The sequence below is a fragment of the Eutrigla gurnardus genome (assembly GCF_963514095.1).
Source record: "Eutrigla gurnardus genome assembly, chromosome: 22".
Classification (NCBI taxonomy): Eukaryota; Metazoa; Chordata; class Actinopteri; order Perciformes; family Triglidae; genus Eutrigla; species Eutrigla gurnardus.
In genome coordinates, this window is record NC_139933.1 from 4,440,285 (window position 1) to 4,462,027 (window position 21,743).

The window sequence follows — 21,743 nt, forward strand, 5'->3', positions numbered from 1 at the left end:
GTATTGCTGCCTGTAGAGACGAGTTCTGCGGGTAGATGTGAGATAGAAATATGATGAAAAATCAAGGAAAGCATCTCCTTGTGACTGTAATGCTTTCCACAGACTTTTTGGGGGAAAAAAAGAAGGTTAAATTTGTCTGAAATCCTCCCAATACATGGTCACGCCACCTTGCGGGTCCCGTTTCTGTGGGATTGTATGTTCTCTGGAGAATTCCCCCCCGAAGAAATGAAAGAGTGGCGTATACACAGAGTAAGCAATGAATGAACGTGACCACGCGACTCCAGCTGCTCACTAGGGATTCAACTCGTGTTTCAGATAAGACACGCCTTGATTCATCCGTAGAGGGGAGGAACAACTAAATACAGGTGTATAAAATAAAATCAAAATAGAATATAACGTTAAAATCAGTATACAAACAGACCAGAGATCAAAAAGTTATGTATATGTAGAGTAATATTAATGCCAACAGGGTACACCAGAAAAGTATTTTATATAGTGTGGGATATAAAGTTAAATATAAGGGGAAATATATATGATATAATAACATCATGTATAGTGTACTACAGCAATACTTCATATAATGTATAATACAATAATACAGCAGTATGAGAATAGCATAGTTTAAGATAATAAATAACAAAAGTAGTGCTACTACTAATACTACAAATTATTGTCCACTCCAAGCAGTTGTTTTTTCATGAATATGCAGTTGTTGTCGGATGGTCGGCTTTTTAACGATGGTGGGACGTCCTGAGTGACGGTTCTCTCCGAACAACCAGTAACCTGCAGTTACTAGCTAACAAATATTTTCCAATCGATCCTCGTCTTCATCCTCTGCTCAAAAAAAAAGCCAAAAGTAAACCAGAAACTTCATGACAAAGAGCAGATGAGTGTTTAGTGGATGATAGATGATAGAACGCGTCTCTGGAGGAGGCCGGTGTGACGTGTTGGCTTTTTCCCAGAGGGCCGTTCATCATGCAGTCAGGCGGAACTCCACGCCATCGAGGTGCCTTACAGCAGGTGCCGATACGGGATGAGGAAAAGGGGGACAAAGAGGCGCCCAGGCTCTGTTTGTTCCCCTCTGCACACTGTCACCCGGGAGGCAGAGGCAAGCAGATGTTGTCTGTTTCAGCCCCAGAAGTTATTCCAATCAACAGAAGCATCTCTGGGGGGGGTGAAGTCGGCTCAATCTGCATTTGCATTCATATCTGATCCCGCTCGATGTGACAATTGGCTGCTAAATCCACTGTGTAATGATGCAGATGGGCCGTGTGCCTGGGTGGGAATATTTGCACGGATGTGTGTACGGAAGATTTCAAACTGAGCCAGGAATGATCGCCCATTACTCTAGATCCACAAAAGTCAAGATGCTTTTGTGTGTGTGTGTGTGTGTGTGTGTGTGTGTGTGTGTGTGTGTGTGTGTGTGTGTGTGGAAGCTCTAATCCTTTGACTTTTAATAGATCTGTCTTTTTCTACTCCATTTCATTGCTTAATGGTGTCAATCACGACACTCCACACTTACTATGTAAAAGTCTGCCTGAGCAAAACAAAACACCATATGGCGACTCTATATAACCGTCATACTCGCGGCTTTGCTGCTCGTGGCATCAAATCCAACAAACAGCACTGTGCTAACAAACTTTTTTCGCCCCCCTCCTATCCGGCCCATTTTTGGCAGACCACCTCGCCCTCTCTGTCCCCGATCTCCCATCGCTCCGTTCAAATGAGAGGGATGGGGATTAGAGAGTCGTGGGAGCGGCATGTATCCGTCTGTCTGCAGAAGGCATGCTTACCTTGTAGCCTGACAGATGCTCTGAGCCCCAAACAAAGCCTCCCCCCCGCTCCCACATGCACCCAGCTGACTAGCCATCGAACATCATACAGATATATCGCGGCGTCGGCACAGAACCGGCTTCAGAGTCTCTCCGCACTGCAGGTCTCATGTACTCTCCTTTTCCTTTTTCGCTTCCCCCTCGTCTCTGTCCTCCTCATTCCCCGTGTCCGTCTCCCCCCACCTCCCCTCATCCCATCCCGTCCCTTGCCTCCCGAGCTCCGAGGAGCTCATTTAGGCTGATGTGGGGAAGACAGGCCCTCGGATATGCCCGCTGGTCATGGCAGAGAGCGTTGGCATACAGAGCTCTTTGACAATGCTCCCAGTCGGATGCCAGACTGTTTGTCTTGCCCTATAGGAGGAATTTGCCTTCATGATTTAAGATTTATGGAGACAGAGAGGACGGAGGAGAACTGCAACCAAGTAAGTTTTAAGGCGACAAAGTCGAAAAAGGAGGGGAGGGAAATGGGTGAAGAAAGGAAATCTGCTCCTACTTAATAAATAACAACATAGAAGAGAGAATTTTGACAGCAGCGATAGTCCTGTTAAGATGTAACCTTGAGTGTTGTCTGGGCTCCTTTTGTCACAGCTAAAACATTGTTGTTCATAATGAGACGGTTGCCTTTTGGCTCCATCTTCAAGATCTAAAGTTTAAAAAAAAAACAAAGTGAATAACAAAAGGTCCCCCAATTATTTCAGCTGATACGTCAAGGCAGAAAACACTGAGTGACAACCACTTAGGCCTCATGCTGTAAATTAGAGGAAGCGTTTGTACTGTCTCGCCAATGTTTCCCAGCTTTCCGGAGGATGAAGACGCACAGAGGTGCGGGTTCGGGCGAATCACAGCCGAGGCAGAGCTGTGAGCTGAGAGGCTGCTCGACTCTTCCAGCTGTCCGAAGGTGTTACAGAAGTTAAGCAGAAAAACTTTCACGCAGCTTCAGGAAGTCCCTTTCAAGTTTATCTCTACTTTCTCTAAAGTTGGGGAGAGGAACAGTGACAAAAGCGTTTCTCTCTCTCTCTCTGTGTTTCCTCTCTTCCAGTCGAGCAACGCAGACTCCCGGAAAAACAATTAGTTAGAAATAGCAGGCAGGGCTTCTCAAACGCCGGCTTCAAAGTGTTACAGTGTGGCTAAACCTCCCATTGCTCCGTGGCAGTGATGAGGGCGATCAAGGGTCTGGAGGCTGCAGCAGCTAATCAATTGAACTTGATTTGAAGGATAATTGATCGTGCATTCATTGGGTCTAAGTTATGATGCCAGACAGATGCTATAGCGATCCAGCCAATGCTGCGGCTTTTGTAGCTCATGTGATGTGATGAGTCCTTCGTCATGGCATATAAAAGCACTCGTTACACTAATCATTCAATTCAATCATTATTCAATCAGCAGACTGCACCATTTCATTATTGTTATGTATATGTTATTGTTCACAAACATACAGAACTGTATAGATATTGTTTATTTAGATTGTAGCTGCATTTCTGTGTATACGAACTACACAGCTAACTAAACAGCTACCTAACTAATATATTTACTTACTAACTAACTAAACAGCTAACTTACTAACTAATGCATTTACTAACTAACTTACTAACTAATGGATTTACTAACTAACTAACTAACTAATGCATTTACGAACTAACTAACAATAAAACTAGCTAACTAGCTAACTAACTAACTAATTTACCAACTAACTAACAATAAAACTAGCTAACTAGCTAACTAACTAACTAACTAAACGGTTAACTAACTTCCCTTAAGTCCTCATTTCACCTGACTATCTGAGGGTATTACCCACAATTCATAGCGTAGTGACATAAAACACAGGGTTACCAGGGAGACCTTAAAAAGTGTAAACAATGAGGAAGCTGGGTGTTCATACCGGCATCTAAATCAACACATGGAGGATTTAAGGTGGAACACATGGGTTCAGACTGAGTGGCAACATCACCTTTTCTTTTTGCTGCATATTTGGCACTCTTTGCTTTTAACCTACGTCCAATTCCTTTTGCATGACTTATGAGACATTTATACGCTGTAATATAAAAACATATTGATTGGTGCGGCTGGCACCAAACTAATGTGGTTTGTATATTGTGTAAAGTAGCCTGGTAAGAACTCGTAGCTGCCTTTGTAAACTCACTGATGGAATTATGGAATCTGAATTTCCTATAGCTCAGTGGCTTAAAGTATTAATTACACAATAGGGTGAGTTAAATGAAAGAGCCTGCCCTCCGTGAAAACCATGGAGGATTTTGACAGAAATATTGCCCTGAAGAGTCTCCCTTGACAGCCTTCCCAGTCTGATATTATATTAATTTAAATGCATTAAATCACCGCTAACACCCGTGGAAGTGCAAATCCATTCTGTTTTCTGTTACACTTATTTCAGACTTATTCCTAGCTTTCAGAGCCAGCTCTTAAATCAATAAAAATTTAGATGAGAAATTAGTAACAGAAGCCCTGGCTCTTTCCATGTGGGAAGCAGAAAATCAAGTCAGAAATATCGAACTCCTCTGCGTGAAATGGAAAGAGGAGAGATATGAAGAAGTGGCCACTTCAAGGCAACTTCTGAGATTTGATTTGTGAAAAGATAAACCTGAGGTCCGATGCAGATAATTACTTCCATCTGTGCGTCACCTGGAATATGTTGGAGAGGTCTCGCAGGTTGAAGATGTAGTGGAATTTGACTGCGGTCGGGAAGAAGGTGGAGGAGATGCACTGGTGCAGGTCCAGGGCCGTCTGGACCAGGGTGGGGCAGCTCTTCAGCAGGGCGGTGCTGAAGCCTCCTCCTCTCAGGTGCTGGGACAGGATGGAGGTGTAGATGGTGCTCAGCGCCTCGGCTCCGGGGAAGGACATCGCGAAGACGGAGAAGTGGCGCTGTGGACGGAGATGCAGCGTAGTCAAGGCGACGGTAAACACGTTGGATCTCTTGGATGTTTGATCTGTACTCATAAAGTCCTTTAGTTTAGTGAGAATGAGCTGTTTATCCAGTGAGAGGATCATATACTGTATCGTTGATATGATTTGTGTTTCCAGTTTGTGTATTCATCTACCTGACAATCTGTCATGTCCACATCATTTGGAAATCTATCTGTTTGTTGATCTGTTTGTGAGCAGAACATTTAGTGGAAGGGGGGTAGCGTCGGCCAAGGGTGCGAGTCAAGGATGATTATTTTTCATTTATGGAAACCGCCTTGGAGGGTCTGCTCTGCCACTTCGTTTTCCTAAATAAGATACCGTTTGAGATGAGCCATAGAGGCAGAATATGAAAACATAAGATCAAAGCTACGAGATTTAAGAATGCCTTTGTTCCTGCTGCTCAATCTCTGTTTGTCCTGCCTCACTGTGTCTCTCATTGTCTCGCATTTGGGTTCACCAGCTCAGCCCAAACACGGCGTTTAACAGCCATCTGTGCAGTCTACCAAACGGCTTAATGACCAATGTTTATACGACCGTCGCCGGCGTGTTAATAATGACTGTTCCCTCGCAGCATCAAAGCCGGGAGTAGCGTGACGTTGTTAGAGCCACTTTAAGACGGGCGCCGTGATTTGCATCCCAAACGGTTCAAAGTTGGTTCTCTCAGCAGAGATGTGGCTGGAAATATTAATGCACACATGATCGATGGCATGACGTTGTAGAGGTCACACAAACAAGCGAATAATGTGCCGACGGCGTCATTTACTACATACTTAAAACGCTTATTGACTTCTTGTTAAAGTTAGAATCCAATCGACTGTGAAAAAACTGGCCGAACTGAAGGAACAAAAACACAGAGAAAAATAAAGTTTTGCCCTAAAATTACAAAAGGAATAAATGAATGAATCTAGAGCAGCACACTGTGTCACCTATTATAATAATAGCATGCAAATAGAAAGAAGAAAAAGAAATGTCTATGATTAGTGCAGATGTAAACTCCACAGGGTGTTAGATAACCAGTGTGGTACACAATGTGCTGCGAGGACATGCTGAGTGTGTGTGTGTGTGTGTGTGTGTGTGTGTGTGTGTACCTGCAGCCGTGGATTGATGGTGAAGCTGCCGGCTGTGGGGTTCATGCAGGACACGTATTGAACGCTGTGTATTTCCTTCAAAAGCAGCTTATTACGGTCATACCTGAGAGGACACACACACACACACACAAACAGGGGAGGGGGGGAGTGTATTTAACATGCACACAAACACCCTACAGGACACACACACACATTCCCTGATACGGACGCCTCAGCTCCCACTTAAGCTGCTGTGGCTCAGTTGCATCCTCCTCAATTTCATGCCTGAAACCCTCGGAGCATATCTGTAATGGGCTGCCGTGTCTAAAGCAGTCGGCCTGCGTCTGACGCAGTGCGACCATGTTCAGAATGGCCTCCCTCTGTCAGAGAGATGAGCAACCAAATCCGTGTGAAAGGGGGGAATCATACAACCTTGTACTCACAGTTGACTCATACAAGTTGTATTGATACGGAGGACTAAGGACATTTTTCCTATCAGCTGCTGGCGTCCCATTATGCGGATGATCCTATCCTTTGTTAATAGAAACTGTCAGAAACGATCCATCATTTAGGCAATTAAAGTGAGCAACTCTTGTGCTGGTATTCTCAGAAAATCACCTCGAAAGACAGTCCATGCATAATGTAGTACATATTATTCCCTACCAGTGGTTGTAGTCCATGTGTTGGCGTAGCAGTGTGTGAGGTTGCACCGTCCCGTACGTGTCCACCTCAGGCATATTCATGTCGTCCAGGAAGTAGATGAGTCTTCTGTTGCCTGGAGGTCCGTAGTTGCGGCCAGCTTTCTTCTCGAGGGGCTTCTCCAACACAGCTGTGTAGGTGGGGAACAGAGGAGGGGGGGAATAAACGATATATATAGCAATATGTATGTACAAATATGGGTCAGTGGGGAGACGAAATCCGACCTTGCAGCATGGCCGACGTGGTGTAATAGTTAAAGGGGACATTTTTAATCATGTATTTCTCCGCGTCGAGAGATCCCAGTTTGTCGGCGACCAGAACGGACTTCCCCGTCCCGGCGTTCCCGACCAGCATGACGGGCCGGCGGCGTTCCAGGAGACGGTCCACGAAGTAACGGACTCGGATGGTCTCTGTAGTGTGGACCAGACACGCCTGTGCAGGGACACAAATACATACAGTATGCTCACAACACTATAGTGTTATAGGGATAGAACGGATGATTGTTTTGTTCATCAATTCATCTAATATTTGTTTTCAAACTATTAATGAGTCGCTTTGACTGTTTGTGTTCCCAGATGTGACTTTTAACATACAAAGACATAAACGGAGAAAGCTTTAAAGTATCAATCAATTATCAAAATTGTGGTATAATTCAAGAATAATTGGGTCAAATCTGTGTAATTCCACCATACATAAGGCTTATATTTATTATATTATGAATAAACATATGTGATACAGTAGCTTAGATAGTGTAAATCTGCTGTACCTGAAGAGGTGTATCTGTATCCATCTCAAACCGGGGCACGATCTTGGACCAGGGCTCAAACTTCTTGCTCTCGGGGTCGATGTAGTAATCAAACACGGTGCCCTGGGACGGGAACTTGATGCTTTTGAACTCGGCCACCCACCACTTGCTGAACTCCACCCTGTAGTCGACCAGCTACGCTCGCACACGGGGAGAGACACACGCAGGGACACCAGACGGTCAACACTCCTGACATGACTTCCTCTCATACTGTAGCTATGGAGACGTTTGATTTACACGGGCGTGGCAACAGCACGGAGACAGAGCCACGGCAGCTGAAGGGGAGAAAATGGGAGATGGCAGGCTTATCTATCCAACTGTCTGATTGAGACAGTGGAGGAGGCTCATCACCTGCTGGCTGGCAGGTGATGAGCCTCCTTCACCCGCCCCCCCTTTGGTACCCACCTCCTCAATCCACTACCAACCCCAGTCAATAAAACCACTTAGCATTTAAATGCATCTGTGATGGGAAAATAAAGTGCCGCACATTGGTACCGAGGGGGAGAGCCGTTTTATTCCATAACTTAGACGGACGCACTTACTGTACAGCGCTAACTGCATTGCTTAGCAACCGCTCGCCCCGGCTCTCCTGCTGATTTAAATGCAGCCGGTCTGTGTGAGGGTGAGCGGGAATTGGAGTCCACTTCATTTTTAGATGGGAAAAAAAAAAAAAACTGCCATTCCTTCAATTGAAAATAACTTCTAAATGACTTCCCATGAAGAAAGACACAAAGTTAAGTTGCATAAGAGCCATCAGGGCTTGAATAATACAAGGAATTACCCATAATGCAAAAGTGCAAAAATCTCTTTCAGGGGGGAGTTATGACGAAAGGGGGGGGAGAAAAAAAAAGCTATTTCAATTGTGTCCTATTCTTTTCCTCTTTATGCAACCGACTCTGTAAGGGTCTCACATGCCCAGAGGCCCACGCAGTACCTGGTCCTGGAACATGGCTCCCCCAAAGGCCCAGACCGCTGCAAAGACAAAGTAGAGCTCATAAAGTTCCTTGGCACAGTCTGGCGGGGTGTTTTCTGGAGTCAGCAGACACTCCAGCAAGTAGCACAGCATCTGGACCAGGCTCTGCTCGGGGATAGGGATGATCTTCTTAAACCTGAGCAAACACACAAACATGACGGCGGATTCAAGACTCACTGCTGACTGCTGAAGGAAGAAAATAAATATGGCTTCATGTCGTTTTGATTTGAATTTAACAGAAACAAATAGAGCTTTTCCTGACAAAAAAAAGATGTTTTTGACACATGTTTAAGCTGTGTGGCATTATGGGACTGTACAATGGCTCATTGTATGGATTTGACCCTGACAACGATGCCTCCCCCCCCTCTGCTTCCTGTTGTTGTTGTCTGCTGCAGTAGCAGTGGTGATGGAGGTCTGGGAGGAGGTCCTGTTCATTAGAATGCAGGATGCTAGCCAGTTCTTCTGAGACAGTCCCCTGTTTGCTTCAGTCCAACACACTCCCTTCCCCATGTCTGGTCACATCCCAGCATCCTGTGTCCACTGTGATTTCATAGCCAGAGAGCTGCTGAGAGCTGCGGTACCTTGATCTGAGGACATCCAGGCAAGAGGGGAGGTACTTGTCGAACAGTATGGTCAGGTTGGCCTTCTCTGATTGGACCTCCCTCCGATCGATCCAGCTGGACACGGGCGGGTTCCAGCCCAGGTCTGACGGGTTTATGTACAGGATGCCTGAAAAAGAAACAGGGAGGCATTTAGGGATCACAGTGCCTGCAAACATGGAACGATCTGTTCTGGGTCTGACTCCTTTTGAACCCCGACACCAAGTGTAAAGCAGAAAGCAGCCTATATATGGACGCTCCATTATGCTGGAATACCTGCTCTAGATACGGTTGCCGGGGTAGCAGTGCGGAGGTGGCCGATCTCAAACACCAGCCTCATGGTGGGGCTCAGAGGGATCCGCTCGTTACTGGCCAGAGTCAGCACCTTCCGCAAGCAGACAGCACGTTACACACATAGTTGACGGGTTTCATGCCTGGAAAACAGCTTACAGAAGGATCACACCCACAACCTCTGAACTCTAACAGAACATGGAGTCCATCACGAGGGACTCGTACGTTTATGCATATTCTTTACTTCAGCGTTGCTTTAAATAGGGCCGATGTGTATTGGCTCCTGAAGTTCTACCTTAAATACTATTTCCCTGCTTAATGTGCTTCTGCTGTTTGTTCACTCTGCTCCCACCTTGTTGTCGTCCATGACCGTGTTGAGAGACTCGATCCACATCGGGTCGATGTCTCCGTCCAAAACGATCCACTTTGGCCCGTTGTGACTGACTTCGGCCAGTTCACGCATGATACTGGAGAACAGGCCTGGAGGGAGGAAGGCAAATAGATACACATTAAATCAAATCATATTATTATCACTGTGTCCAGTAACATTCATCAATTCCAATGAGTATACGTGTGCATGAAAGGAATTGTTAAAATATGCAAGATCAGCATAATCGTCTGAGTTGTGCGTCACTACAAATTTAAATAATGCCGTCGCAAATGAATTGCGGGGCGGCGTGATTCGTGACCTCCTTTTCTTTCTTTGTTTCCTTCTGGGGTCATTTGTTCCGTTAGGAACCTTCCTACACAAAAATCACTTTTGGACTTCTGAAAGACCAATCACCATCTTTCCACTCTCTGGTCGCCGGGTTGATGATGCCAAAGAGCTCGTCGTTGGTCACGGCCTTCGGGTTCAGGTCCGCCCACACGGGTCTGCGCTTCATGTTCTGATAGGTCCTCTGGAGCGACCTCATCACCTGACTCTTCCCCGTGCCGGCGTTCCCGATCACAAACACAGAGTGCCGCACCGCCAGCAGCTCCTCCAGCTGCACCACCTAACACACACACACACACACACACACACACACACACACACACACACACACACACACACACACACACACACACACACACACACACACACACACACACACAGAGTGATCAGATTATGTGTTGCTTACATCACGTGAAGCACACTGATGACACTATACAAAACACTGACCCTTTTACAGCGTTTCATGGGCCACTAGTCGACCGCGTCTCTGTTAATGGTGGGGATCATGGCGAGGAGAGAGTGATGCAGGATGACAGCGGAGTGTGATGCACTGCAGTGCAGCGCAGCGGCTTAGTACGCCGTTCACATATACAATAAATGACAGCAGTGTTCTTCTGCTCGGACAGATATCTGCACCCTCATTATTCTGTGTTTGCACACTCAAAGGGCCTATTTTACAACAATAATCAGCCTCCTTCTCAGGGGGACGAGTCATCACGGGTCGTGTTATCTTCTATATTTTCTTATTATGTTTCCTGTGGAGACCAAAAGTGCTCAATGTAAGATATAAAGAAAAATCATGTAAAAAAAAACGTTTCAAGCTCCATATAAAATGTTATTTTGTCTTATTAAATGTCATGGTAGGCTTATATTAACAATTCAAGATGTTATTAATCTAGTTCACTATATTATTATTTTTTCACTATATTATTAATCTTGTATACTATGTTATTCATTATCATTGTTCATTCAATCTGGATTTGTACGTTTTCCTTGATGATATGCTTTCATGCCATTATCCTAATTATTCAAATTACATATCTCTCATCAAGATTTCTCCCGGTATGATATAGTCTGGCTTTAATTACAATGGAACACCTTATGAATTGAAATGATGATGAAATTCTCCTCAACCCAAAAAGAAAAGAGTTTGCTTTCCTCCAGTCGGAAGGAGGAATGCTTCTCTACTTTTAGGGTTGTTGACATTTGACCTTTTCCCTTGACTTGCAGCTTTAAGTGTTCTGTCGATTCCGGTGTGTGAGGTGGCACCGCCGAGTGTGTACCGGAGAGAGAGAAAAAAAAGGGAGATTTCCACTCAAACATAGAGATGGCGAGCTCAATCAATGCCATCGACCGGGCTCCTTGCAGCTCCTGCTCTCCATCCATTCAGCCGGAGCCCAGGCGGCTTTACACTCTCAAAGGCCCCAGCTGATTACTGCTTTGATGTGGAGAGGACTAATGCTAGCAGAGGGCTAACGCTAAAGGTATGCAGCCTCTCTCACCTCCCCCCTCCCCCCCCCCATCGTTGTCTGGAATCAAAAGGTTGGGAGCACAAACAAAGACGGTAAAAAGTTCAGGCTCTGGGGGCGGATGCTTGTTATTGACCGCTCCCCCGTTCTCACTCGCCGCATTTCCTCTTCCTCTTTTGTTTATTTCTGCGGCTGCCTCTCACAATGTCAGGGTTAAGTGGCACGGTGCAGCGCCAGCCTCCACTGATGGAGTGTTATTATGTGGTTCCCGCGTCTATTTGACCCGAGGCAGATTGTACTTCCCCCTGCATTATTTCCCCAGGTCCTCCTGATTCATCCGTCTCTGACATATAACACCTTCCATCGCACATGTGTGTGTATCTGTGTTTAATATAATGACTGGAATTAGGTCAACAGCTCGGGCACCTGAGTTCTCAGCGCAGCCAACCATTGGCGTTCGGCGATATTTGCCCGATTCATCCAGATCCTGCAGACTTGTTTGACACTAATGTGTATTTCCCAGCGGAGCATTATGACGTGAGGTAAATAGCTTTTCGGAAAGAAGCGTGATAAATCTAAATGAAAGTGCTACGACTGTAATATCTGTCTACATGGTTAAAAGAAGAACCCCTCCCCCCCCTACACACACTTGGGGACTTTACTCCTGCGTGACAGACATCGTTTGATTGCTTTTCCCTTAATCCAACACTTGTGAATCAGATAAACTGCCACACACGAGTTTGTCGGGAGGCATCAGGGATCCGATTTAACTTACCTTCAGGACAAAATTGTCCTCGGCCTGTAACTTCAGGTCCAAAATGGACTCCTTCACGTGCTTCTCAAAGTGCAGGTCTCTCTTCCTGGGGACGTCGAGGGCGGGAAACAGGTCGCAAATCAGGCCCATGAACACGGGCACGTCATCCGTCACGATCTTGGGGACGTTGAAGTCTCTCAGAGCTCGCATCAGCACCTGGTCCTCCGCTCGGTCGGGGTCCCCTCTCTTCAGGGAGCCCGCCACCACCAGGACCGACTTGATGGCCCGGAGGCCCCAGTCGTAGTGGTCCTATGGGAAAGCAGAGTGAGCATGAGCATCGGCGTGCGGCCTCAAAGTTCTGATTTTGCTTCCTAACCAATGGCTTTCTAGCATTCATGGTGAAACAAATATCTCCTACACACACACATACACACACACACACACACACACACACACACACACACACACACACACACACACCCTGATAGATACAAATAAATAAATAATCAGAGCACTAATTCCCATACTTATAATATTCTTATTATATCCATGTCTGGATGGAGAGCTTATCTGGTGGGATTAGGTGGATTTACAGTGAGCTTAAACTAATTTGTATTCTTGGAAGTCACTTATAACATCAACATAATATGAAGTAACTTATGATACATTATATTATATATTATTGGCTGTTACCCACATCTCTTATAAACACAGACACGATAGTTAGTAGTGATGCTGTATTCTTGACTCTGACTAACAATTATATTCTCTTTGCAAAACATGTTTTGAATTTCTGACTCATAATAGCATCAGTTTTGCACACCTTAGCATTGTTGTACATTGTGTGTATGCACATGTTTATGGATGGATGCAGACAGAACACACACTGCCAGAGCATCTTACTGCCATGGAACGAGACACAACAAACGTATTGGTGCATTATCTCAGGAATATATTTCACAGTCCTTCTGCACGGGACCTCATGCAATGTAAAAACCACTTGTTCCACCCAAGAAAGTAGTTCTCTGAATCTGCATTTCCATTGATTTGCAGGTTCAGCCCTTGTGAATATCGCTTAGAGAAGCAATCTGTTCATTACCATTTGATTTCATTAGCACTAAGTTGCTAACCTTGAAAAGTCTGCAATGAAACTCTGGCAAACAGCTTTGGTGCAAGGTGATATTTAGGAAAATGTCCGAAGAAGTTGAGCTTCATAAAATGGGCATAAAAAGGAAGAAGTGTGCTATTCCACTGGAATGGGTGTGTGGTCATGGGGAACTCATCCAGAACCATGCATTTTGGCAGTGGTTCAGCTTTAAAGTGGGAATGGATCTGCCTTTGGTAACCGTGTCAGTGACTGTGAAGTAAGCAGATATCACCTGTTTGGACAGCAGCTCTTTACACAGAGTGTAGAGGGTGATGAACTTCCGGGCCAGGAGCCGGGCGTCCAGGAAGCCCTCGGCCACCAGCATGATCTCACAGATCAGCTCAAAGTCTGGCACCACCATGGCACAGGGTCTGTGGAGACATGGACAGCATCCAGCATCACAGTCCTGGATAAATACCAGACCCGTTTGATAACATAGTTATGCGACTTTACACTTTCTAATATAAAAACGATAGGGTTGCTGTTGAATGGTTCGCTGTTGGATCTGACTAAATGTTGGATTAAAGCTTGGTTGATGGAGCAAAAATATTAGTGGATTAAAGTATGAAGCAAAGTATTGAATTTTGTGACTTACGGCACTCCGTTGACCTACCTGAACAGAGCCTTGAGGTTCTCCGGGAGCTCCGTCCTGCCGGCGTAGCCGGGATTCATGGTGATGAATATGCCGACGGAGGGACACAGTTTCACATCCTCCCCCATGAAGTTAAACCTCTGCTTCTTATCTCGGATGGCGTCCTGAATGCTTTTGACCTGCACGACACAGAGGACACAACACACACACACACACACCGTCCAATTAAATGTTATACAACCTTAATACTTGTTTGGTGCCGACCAAATTATTTCCATAATGTCAAACACAACAACACCATCATAACAACGAGATTGGAACCATTAAATGGTAAGAGGAGAGTGTGGTCGTCTTTATTCATGTGCACAACGACCGCACTGTACCTGCAAATGTAAGCCACACTAAAAAGCAAGCTTTTACCAAACTGTATCTTCATATTTGCTCTACGGCAACTGAAATAAATGAAATCCCATCCGCGTTCCGTCACGCTCAATATTAAGGTAGGTTTCCCCTCCGGCTACATCATTAAAAGCTGCAGTACCCACACAAAGAGGTGATAACTTGTCTTGCACTTGATACGCTGGGATTAGGGAAAACAATGATAATACTGTTGTAGTCTCCGGTGGCCCAGTTTGTTTGTTTGCTATTATTTATTTTAAGTACATTTTTGTCCGTTTTTCTGTAGGAACTAGCTTTACTAGCTTAACTAGGAAGCTATAGAGTATAGTATATTGTACTTGAGTTACTTGGATGTATGCAATTCCATTTTTTTTCAACTGTCTGTATTGTTTGCACAAAATTTGGAAAAAATAAAGTTTAAAAAAATGCTGCAGTAGCAACACCATCTATAGAACCACAGTGCCAACATGGTCAACAAAAAGCATCCATATTCAGTCATAGTCACTGTCAATAAGCTCATTAGCATATCGCTCATATCACTAAGCACTATTACATTGATATACACTGTACACCTTTGTTTCAGGGACACAATTTCATCAATAATATGAGCAAGCTATCAGCCAGGGTTTACTGGATGAACTACCAAGGCTTCACTTGCCTACATTATGATTGAATGAGATATCAGAACATAACTTTGTGTGTGTGTGTGTGTGTGTGTGTGTGTGTGTGTGTGTGTGTGTGTGTGTGTGTGTGTGTGTTGGCGTTAAACTCTGAATCCCAGCCCGTAAGAGGCTTTATGAATTTAACATGCGTGTGGTAAAAGAGCGTAGCGAGTCGACAGCTGGAAAGAGGAGGAACATCTCTTCATGGATGAGTACTCGGCTACAGATGACTCAGTCGTACTAACACAACAAGGAGAGGGAAGGAGGGGGAGAATGCACAACAAAAAAACAAACAGCACAGTGCAGCTGCAGCACACGAGAAGGAGAATAAAAAGTTTTCACCAGCACATCAGTGGGGGCCTGTGGAATGACAGTGGCTCACCTCCGTTATGCTTCGGGGATACGAAGGGAGGTAAAACACCAAAAACATTTTTTAAAAAGTTCCAGAACACACAATGTTGTGAAAGATGTGACCCAGATCTTTGAACGTACAGCCTGGAGGAATCGGCTCGGGTGCGTTTCACAGTGCAGAGGCCTGCGTTGGCTCTAATGGGAGGCAGAACTTCACCAATTTATCTCAATAGCGTCGAGTCTGGCGACCGTCTGTTTGTCCCTGATTTATTAAATATGAAACCGGTCCCGCCACCTGTCTCAGCAGACCCTCCCAGCAGCCGAGGATGTGGCCATATGATGCTAGCTGCTCCCGCTCTGAGAGGATGGATTTGGGCGGAGGAGGAGGCTCGGAGTCGGCTCCATTGAAGCAGGCTGAGCGCTGGAGGAGGCTGCCAGCTGTCACAGCAGTCTGACGCTCCTCTGTTCTCAAGGTTCTACTTCTCCACGTACACGCCGCCGTAATGTTTTATTCATGACGCCACAGAATACCTACTCATTCCGCCGGCACTTTAAAATTCTCTAAGTGTTGTAGGCTTACAGAAGACTTCCAGAGAGGAGGGAGGGGAGGCTGGGGGGGGGGGGGAGTAGTGATCGTTAAGCCGAAGCAAATGATTAATGATCCTTTGAGGGGCTCTACCTTCATTATCATCACGATCATGATAGCGTTCCTTATCAACCGCACGAGATTTGCGATGACAGACTCGCTATATGTGAATATAGTGACTGGGGCAGCGGCACGTAGGATTCTGAATTCACCAGAGACTTATGAAACCGCGGAGAGAGGATTGCGTTTGATCCGCGATAACAAACGGCGAGATAGCAGGAAAAAAAAGGCTAGCATCAGCTGAAACACACACAGGATCTGGCTGAGTCCTGCCATCAAAGGGGCCTAGCTGCTGTAGGTCACTCGGTGTAGCGTACCGTTCCTTGTGGAGGGAATAAGTATCGTGTCTTTATTCAACTTCATGTGTCAGAACGCATGACGTTGAATATAGATAATGAAGGCGAAGCCAGAATGATCCAGCCTCAATCAAACCCCCATTAAGTACCCTATAGAGGCGAGGTACAGCTGGTGCTAATTGTTTATGGGTTCATCACTAAGAAGGACATTTTTCACATTACCTGATCCATTATTTATATAACAAGCCTCGGTGGAAACCTACTTTAAAGCTGCACTGTGTGTGCTAAATAGGACGGGGCTGGGCAATAATATACGTTTGGCCTTTGTGCAACCAATTAAGCCAGACTGCTCTCGTTGGGATATGTTGTAAATTGGACGTCGGATATCTGGATTCTCACACAGCCGCACTCACAATGACATCTCAACTCGAAATGGGATTCCGGGAGCACCCGAGGCGTTAAGGACGTGGACTTTTGTATTTACCTGCACAGCCACCACGGACAGCACCTCCACTGAGATCCTGTTGAATTCGTCGAAGCAGCCCCATGCCCCCGTCTGAGCCAGGCCTTTGTAGATGTTCCCACAGGACTGGGGGACACAGAGGAGGAGACACAGATGGATGATGCGGGACGGGAAGTCAGTGGGTCGGGCTCACAGATTGGAGACCCCCGTCCAACTAACGAGTACGGCAATTAGACAGAAGGTATTGGAAAAAAGCAGGCTGATGCACAAACACCTCATACTAATAAAACAAGGCATTGACGGCAAAGACAGAAAGGCTAAAGTGTCTACCACCCACATTTTCGTTTTCCCAACATCAGCTCCAGAGCAGGTGAACGGCCCTCTGGAGAGCAGCTGGACCGGGAGGAAGCAGCCAGCTGACTTTTCTCTCCAATTACAGGGCGGAGGAAACGCAAACCCGAGCTGACTGGTGGATTGATTCAGCTTGTGTGTGTGTGTGTGTGTGTGTGCATAACTGAATATGAGTAAGAGAGTGGGGCTTCTGAAGCCAGCTCCCAGTGCCTGTGTTCCTCCTGGAGTATATTAGTACTTCTCTCTGACACCTTTCTGCGGTGCGTATAGCTGGGGGGGGGGCGTACGCCTCTATAGTGTAATGATGCCTCCGTCTGGGGGAAGCAGAACCAAGTCGGATCATACGATTATGTTGATGTCTCCCCTGAGCACTCTATATGCAGAAAGTGTTGTAAGATTATACGAAGGTGCATAATAAAGTGAGGCGGATGCAGAGAGGCTATTTTGACGAGGTTTAGTTAAGAAATAACAATCAGGGTTTAACTAATCAGCTCTTCTTTCAAGAAGGGAGCAGGCAAAGAGAAGATGAAAAGAGATGAAAAGAGAAGGTAAAGGTGCACCGATAACCTTAATGACAAATGCATAAAATATCGCTGACAAAGGCGAAGATGAAAAGAAACGTGCATAATACGGACGGCTGCCGATGCGCGTTAGCTATGCGTGCACGGGGCCGCTCACCTTGTAGTCCATCTGCTCGGAGCAGTTAAACACATAGACCATGATGCCGAGAGCTCTGCCCAAGTCTTTGGTCGTCTCCGTCTTCCCCGTGCCTGCAGGCCCGGCTGGAGCTCCACTCATGGTGAGGTGGAGGGACTGGGTCAGGGTGATGTAGCATCTGAATGGAGTGGAGATAGATCACCCATGAGGACTGGATCCTGACAGCCAGCAAAAAAGTAGATCTTCCGACTGATTCAACTTCCATTCATGAATACTACACTTCCAGAGATTCACTACATACACCGGCACAATTTGACCTCCATGGAGCCTAAATGTGCCACCAGCAAAATCATGGATTTGTTCTATCAAATAAAACATTTATGCATAATATTAATTTGATGTCTTGTTGCCTTTAGTCAGAAAGGATGGATGCTGTTTTCCTTGCAAGATTGCAACCATGTCTAGTGTTGTAGCTGCATGTTTACATTGCTCCTGATGCTAATAAAACAGGAATGTACTCCTGTTCTATTGGTTGGTATCAAGGGACTACAGCATCGAGTTGAATGACAATAAAATATCCTAATTGAATCTGCAACTCTATATGAAAGAATCTTGTTGCTGTATTTTGTGTATTTATTTCATAAACAAAGAGAAAAATGACAATTTGTAGTTTTACAGGAGATTATTTGACTTCCCCGGCACTACTGCAATGGCAAGTCGAGATGTTTCATCACATAACTCCACCTGTTACTAAAATGAAATCGCATTACGTTTCTGCTTCTGCAAAGATTAAACAAATGGAATATAACAAATGTTAATTAGTGAGCTTTAGGCTTTTTTTTTTCACAAAAGGAGAGAGCATGAAAAGTGCTGAATTTGTCGCGCAGCAGCTCCGAGCGCTTCTATTTGCAATCTTTGGAGAAAACGCTTCAATTCACAGAAGCGTCACGATGCAGACGAGTTCATTTGCATTAATCGGGAGAGCGGTTTCATTTCAGCTTGGTCCTTTCTCTCCTCTGTTCTCAGAGTTTCCCAGGGTAGAGATCACACGACAGACAGGGGGCGCTCTGCAGTCGGCTAGCTTGTTTCTATTGCTACCATTATTAACTGCTCTGATGAACTTAACTCTGCTGCTTTGCTAATTCATGCAGTGTAAAATGCAAACTAATCCTCCCATGCTAACGCGTTAATCTTGACAGCCCTAATATATAAATATAATTGTTATTTAAATAAGTAACCTGATAAAAAAAAAAATATGGAAATTAACAGGAATTTCAATTTTAGTATTAATTGTCATGGATACCCATTATCATTATCTTTATGGATGTATTCCCTAATGTGAATGAAAGAAATGAATATCATAACATTAGTTCAGAATTTGGAAATATTCTTTAAAGATAGAAGGGAAACACAGTTACTACTTGGCAAATTAAAACTCCTATTTATTCAGTTTTTCAGTTTGAATTTATTGATGCGTCGTTTAAATGCCAGTTTAATAAATCAGTTTATAATTGCTTTTTAAACACTGACAGAGTTAGAAATCAGTATTCTGGTGGCACACTCTCTGTACTCCTGACTGTTTCCCTGTCCTCACACAAAATACATCATGGGAACAGAGGCATTGCCTTTTCTAGGCCTCTGGCCACTCGAAGCGCTGCACACTACAGGTCAACACACACACACACACACACACACACACACACACACACACACACTGATGGCAGAGGCTGAAAACAAGGTGCCGCCTGCCATCTAAACTAACAGACATTCACACACACTGATGGCACAGCCTTCGGGAGCAATTTGGACTTCAGTATCTTGCCCAAGGGCACTTCAACATGCGGAGGGTAGGAGCCGGGAATCAAACCACCGATCTTCTGATTCGTGGACAACTTGCTCTACCAAACAATAAGTCAAAAATAACTGAAACAACTTACAGAGGTTGGTTTTTCCACTTTCACACTACCCTTCCAAGAGGACTTATTACCCTAATACTACCACATAATCTAATACATCCAACGATCATTAATTATCCACAGCTCTTGGTTTAAAAGGAAACTTCATTTATGGTGAGAAAGCCCAGTTCTCCAAAGTAAAGTCACATACTCCTTGAAGTGAGTAATTTGACTGCACCTCTCCATCACTGCTGCTCCTTCAAATGATCCAGACTGACTTGTAATAAACGCAGGTTGAATTGAACGGCACAGTCATAACCAGCACTGATGACAAGCCATCATTGGACATGAACTGATGGAGACAATCAGGGAATTATTGATTAGAGCAATAAACACCATGCTTTGCCTCGCATGTCAATAAAGCAATGATTTGAAGGAGCTGCTGGTTAATAGATGATGTATGGAAGAGGGAAATATCGGGAAGCAAAGCAGGAGACAGAAGCTCGGAGAAGACAAATGATCCCATCTGTATACGGTGTATCATCCCAATACCGGCGCCAACAGGCTTTATGGCTCTCCCCTGAAATATGGCCAAAAAGCTCACAATCAGTCGTGCCGGAGGTTGGATAAGGATATCCGACATGGAATGACTAACGCCAGATAGGAGATGAGAGTGTGTGGCTGCACTGACGTGTTTTATTACCGTGTTTTTAGAAGAAACAGCTACATATCAGTCTGCGGTTATTATTGCGTGTCATTCTGATAACAGCTGGATGTGAGGGTGTGAGTTTGTAATCTATCCTTCCCTGTTCATCCCATGAGTGTAAAGTAGTTAATACTGGCATTCTGAGTGAACACCTTCCCTTGAGACTTTAACATAAACGTCAACATTAACGGTTGATCTCAGGGTGGTCGTTATCGATGGATTATTAATTATTCTATGAATATATATAATCATTTAGGGCGTTTAGCAGGCACTTTTGTCCAAATCGACTTAAAATAAGTACATTTGTCAGAAGAAAGTGTACAGTAAGAATGTCAATAGAACAAGTTTTAAGCACTCCAATTGCTAGGTTAATCCGTTCCTATCGATACTTATATGATCCTATCAACACTTTATTATCAATAAAGACCAGCGGCTAGCATGCAAGTGTGAATGAAAAGAGGGAACGGAGAATCCTGTTAATAGACTGTTTCACTGCAGTTCCTGAAAAACGCTTCATCCCACTGTGGCCTGCCTGCTCTCTCTGCATTTTTGAATGCAATATCGCATTTAAATAAACTTGCCTTGCCTAGAGGTAAGTGAGAAAATGTTTTTTGGTGCGTGCCCCCAAGCATGCATAGTGTCAAAGCCTTTAATTCACAACTACTGTGATGTTTGGGGACGTCAGGTTTGACAGCATGTTGTCAGTTCTATTATGAAGAACGTTGTGTGACAATATCATGAAGCAAACGTGCTTCCAGCCGTTCTCTCAAATCGTGGTTTAAAGGATTTGACACCCAGCCCTGCTGGTCCGTGATGGCTGAAATGAAAGCCAGTGGCAGTGAGCCGCAGTGAGCCACGGCGAGGGCTTGCACCACATGGTGAAGTCTTGCTCCACGGCTGCTGATCTGACCATCAAAGCTCATTGTTTCTGCTTTGTTCAGGTTTCAAAGGGAATACTGGTCAGTCTGGAAAACCGCAGTCAAAGCCGGCAGTTTGCCAAAAGGGCTCTGAGAGCCAGGTATTCATCTCTGTGCAGTTCAAACTTTATCAGGAATCCTGCAGAAAAAAAAAAAACTGTGCCTGTGAACAAACAAGCTGTTGGCAAAGTGCCCGAGCTGAGTTGTGCTAAAAGGCTCTGCTTGAAGTGGGTGTGCATGATGATTGAACTGAAGACCCCTCGAAAGCCTCACAGGGTGATTATTAGACCAGAAGCTTCTATCTTCTAGTCAGATTTCCAATCAAAACAAGAAAAGACCACTTTTTACCAACACAGATGGATTTTTGAAAATGTACTCGTAATGGATTTTGAATGGGCTTCTCGCAGAACATCATACTAGATTATCTTGCTTTCACTTAAACATTTTGTGGAGTGAATCCCCCAAACAGAGATTAAAAGGAGTTAACATCCGTAACTCGGCACAGCAGGCCTGTCAAGTTTTGGATTACTCCACTAAA

At 44.9% G+C, this 21,743-nt stretch overlaps 1 protein-coding gene across 2 annotated transcripts in view; it reads right to left on the reverse strand.

Annotated features, from left to right (window-relative positions):
• The window catches only part of dnah9 (dynein, axonemal, heavy chain 9), a gene marked incomplete at its 5' end in the record, with an annotated part of 88,352 nt that overhangs the window by 45,372 nt on the left and 21,237 nt on the right, over positions 1-21,743 (reverse strand). For both annotated transcript variants that reach the window (XM_084039998.1, XM_084039997.1), the window contains 15 exons: positions 4,470-4,709; positions 5,840-5,942; positions 6,482-6,647; positions 6,742-6,949; positions 7,284-7,457; positions 8,257-8,431; positions 8,877-9,024; positions 9,171-9,279; positions 9,538-9,665; positions 9,970-10,180; positions 12,145-12,432; positions 13,503-13,641; positions 13,884-14,041; positions 16,701-16,805; positions 17,709-17,865. In XM_084039998.1, the coding sequence (XP_083896124.1) occupies positions 4,470-4,709; positions 5,840-5,942; positions 6,482-6,647; positions 6,742-6,949; positions 7,284-7,457; positions 8,257-8,431; positions 8,877-9,024; positions 9,171-9,279; positions 9,538-9,665; positions 9,970-10,180; positions 12,145-12,432; positions 13,503-13,641; positions 13,884-14,041; positions 16,701-16,805; positions 17,709-17,865 (2,509 nt within the window). The remainder of the gene's footprint in view (positions 1-4,469; positions 4,710-5,839; positions 5,943-6,481; positions 6,648-6,741; positions 6,950-7,283; positions 7,458-8,256; positions 8,432-8,876; positions 9,025-9,170; positions 9,280-9,537; positions 9,666-9,969; positions 10,181-12,144; positions 12,433-13,502; positions 13,642-13,883; positions 14,042-16,700; positions 16,806-17,708; positions 17,866-21,743) is intronic.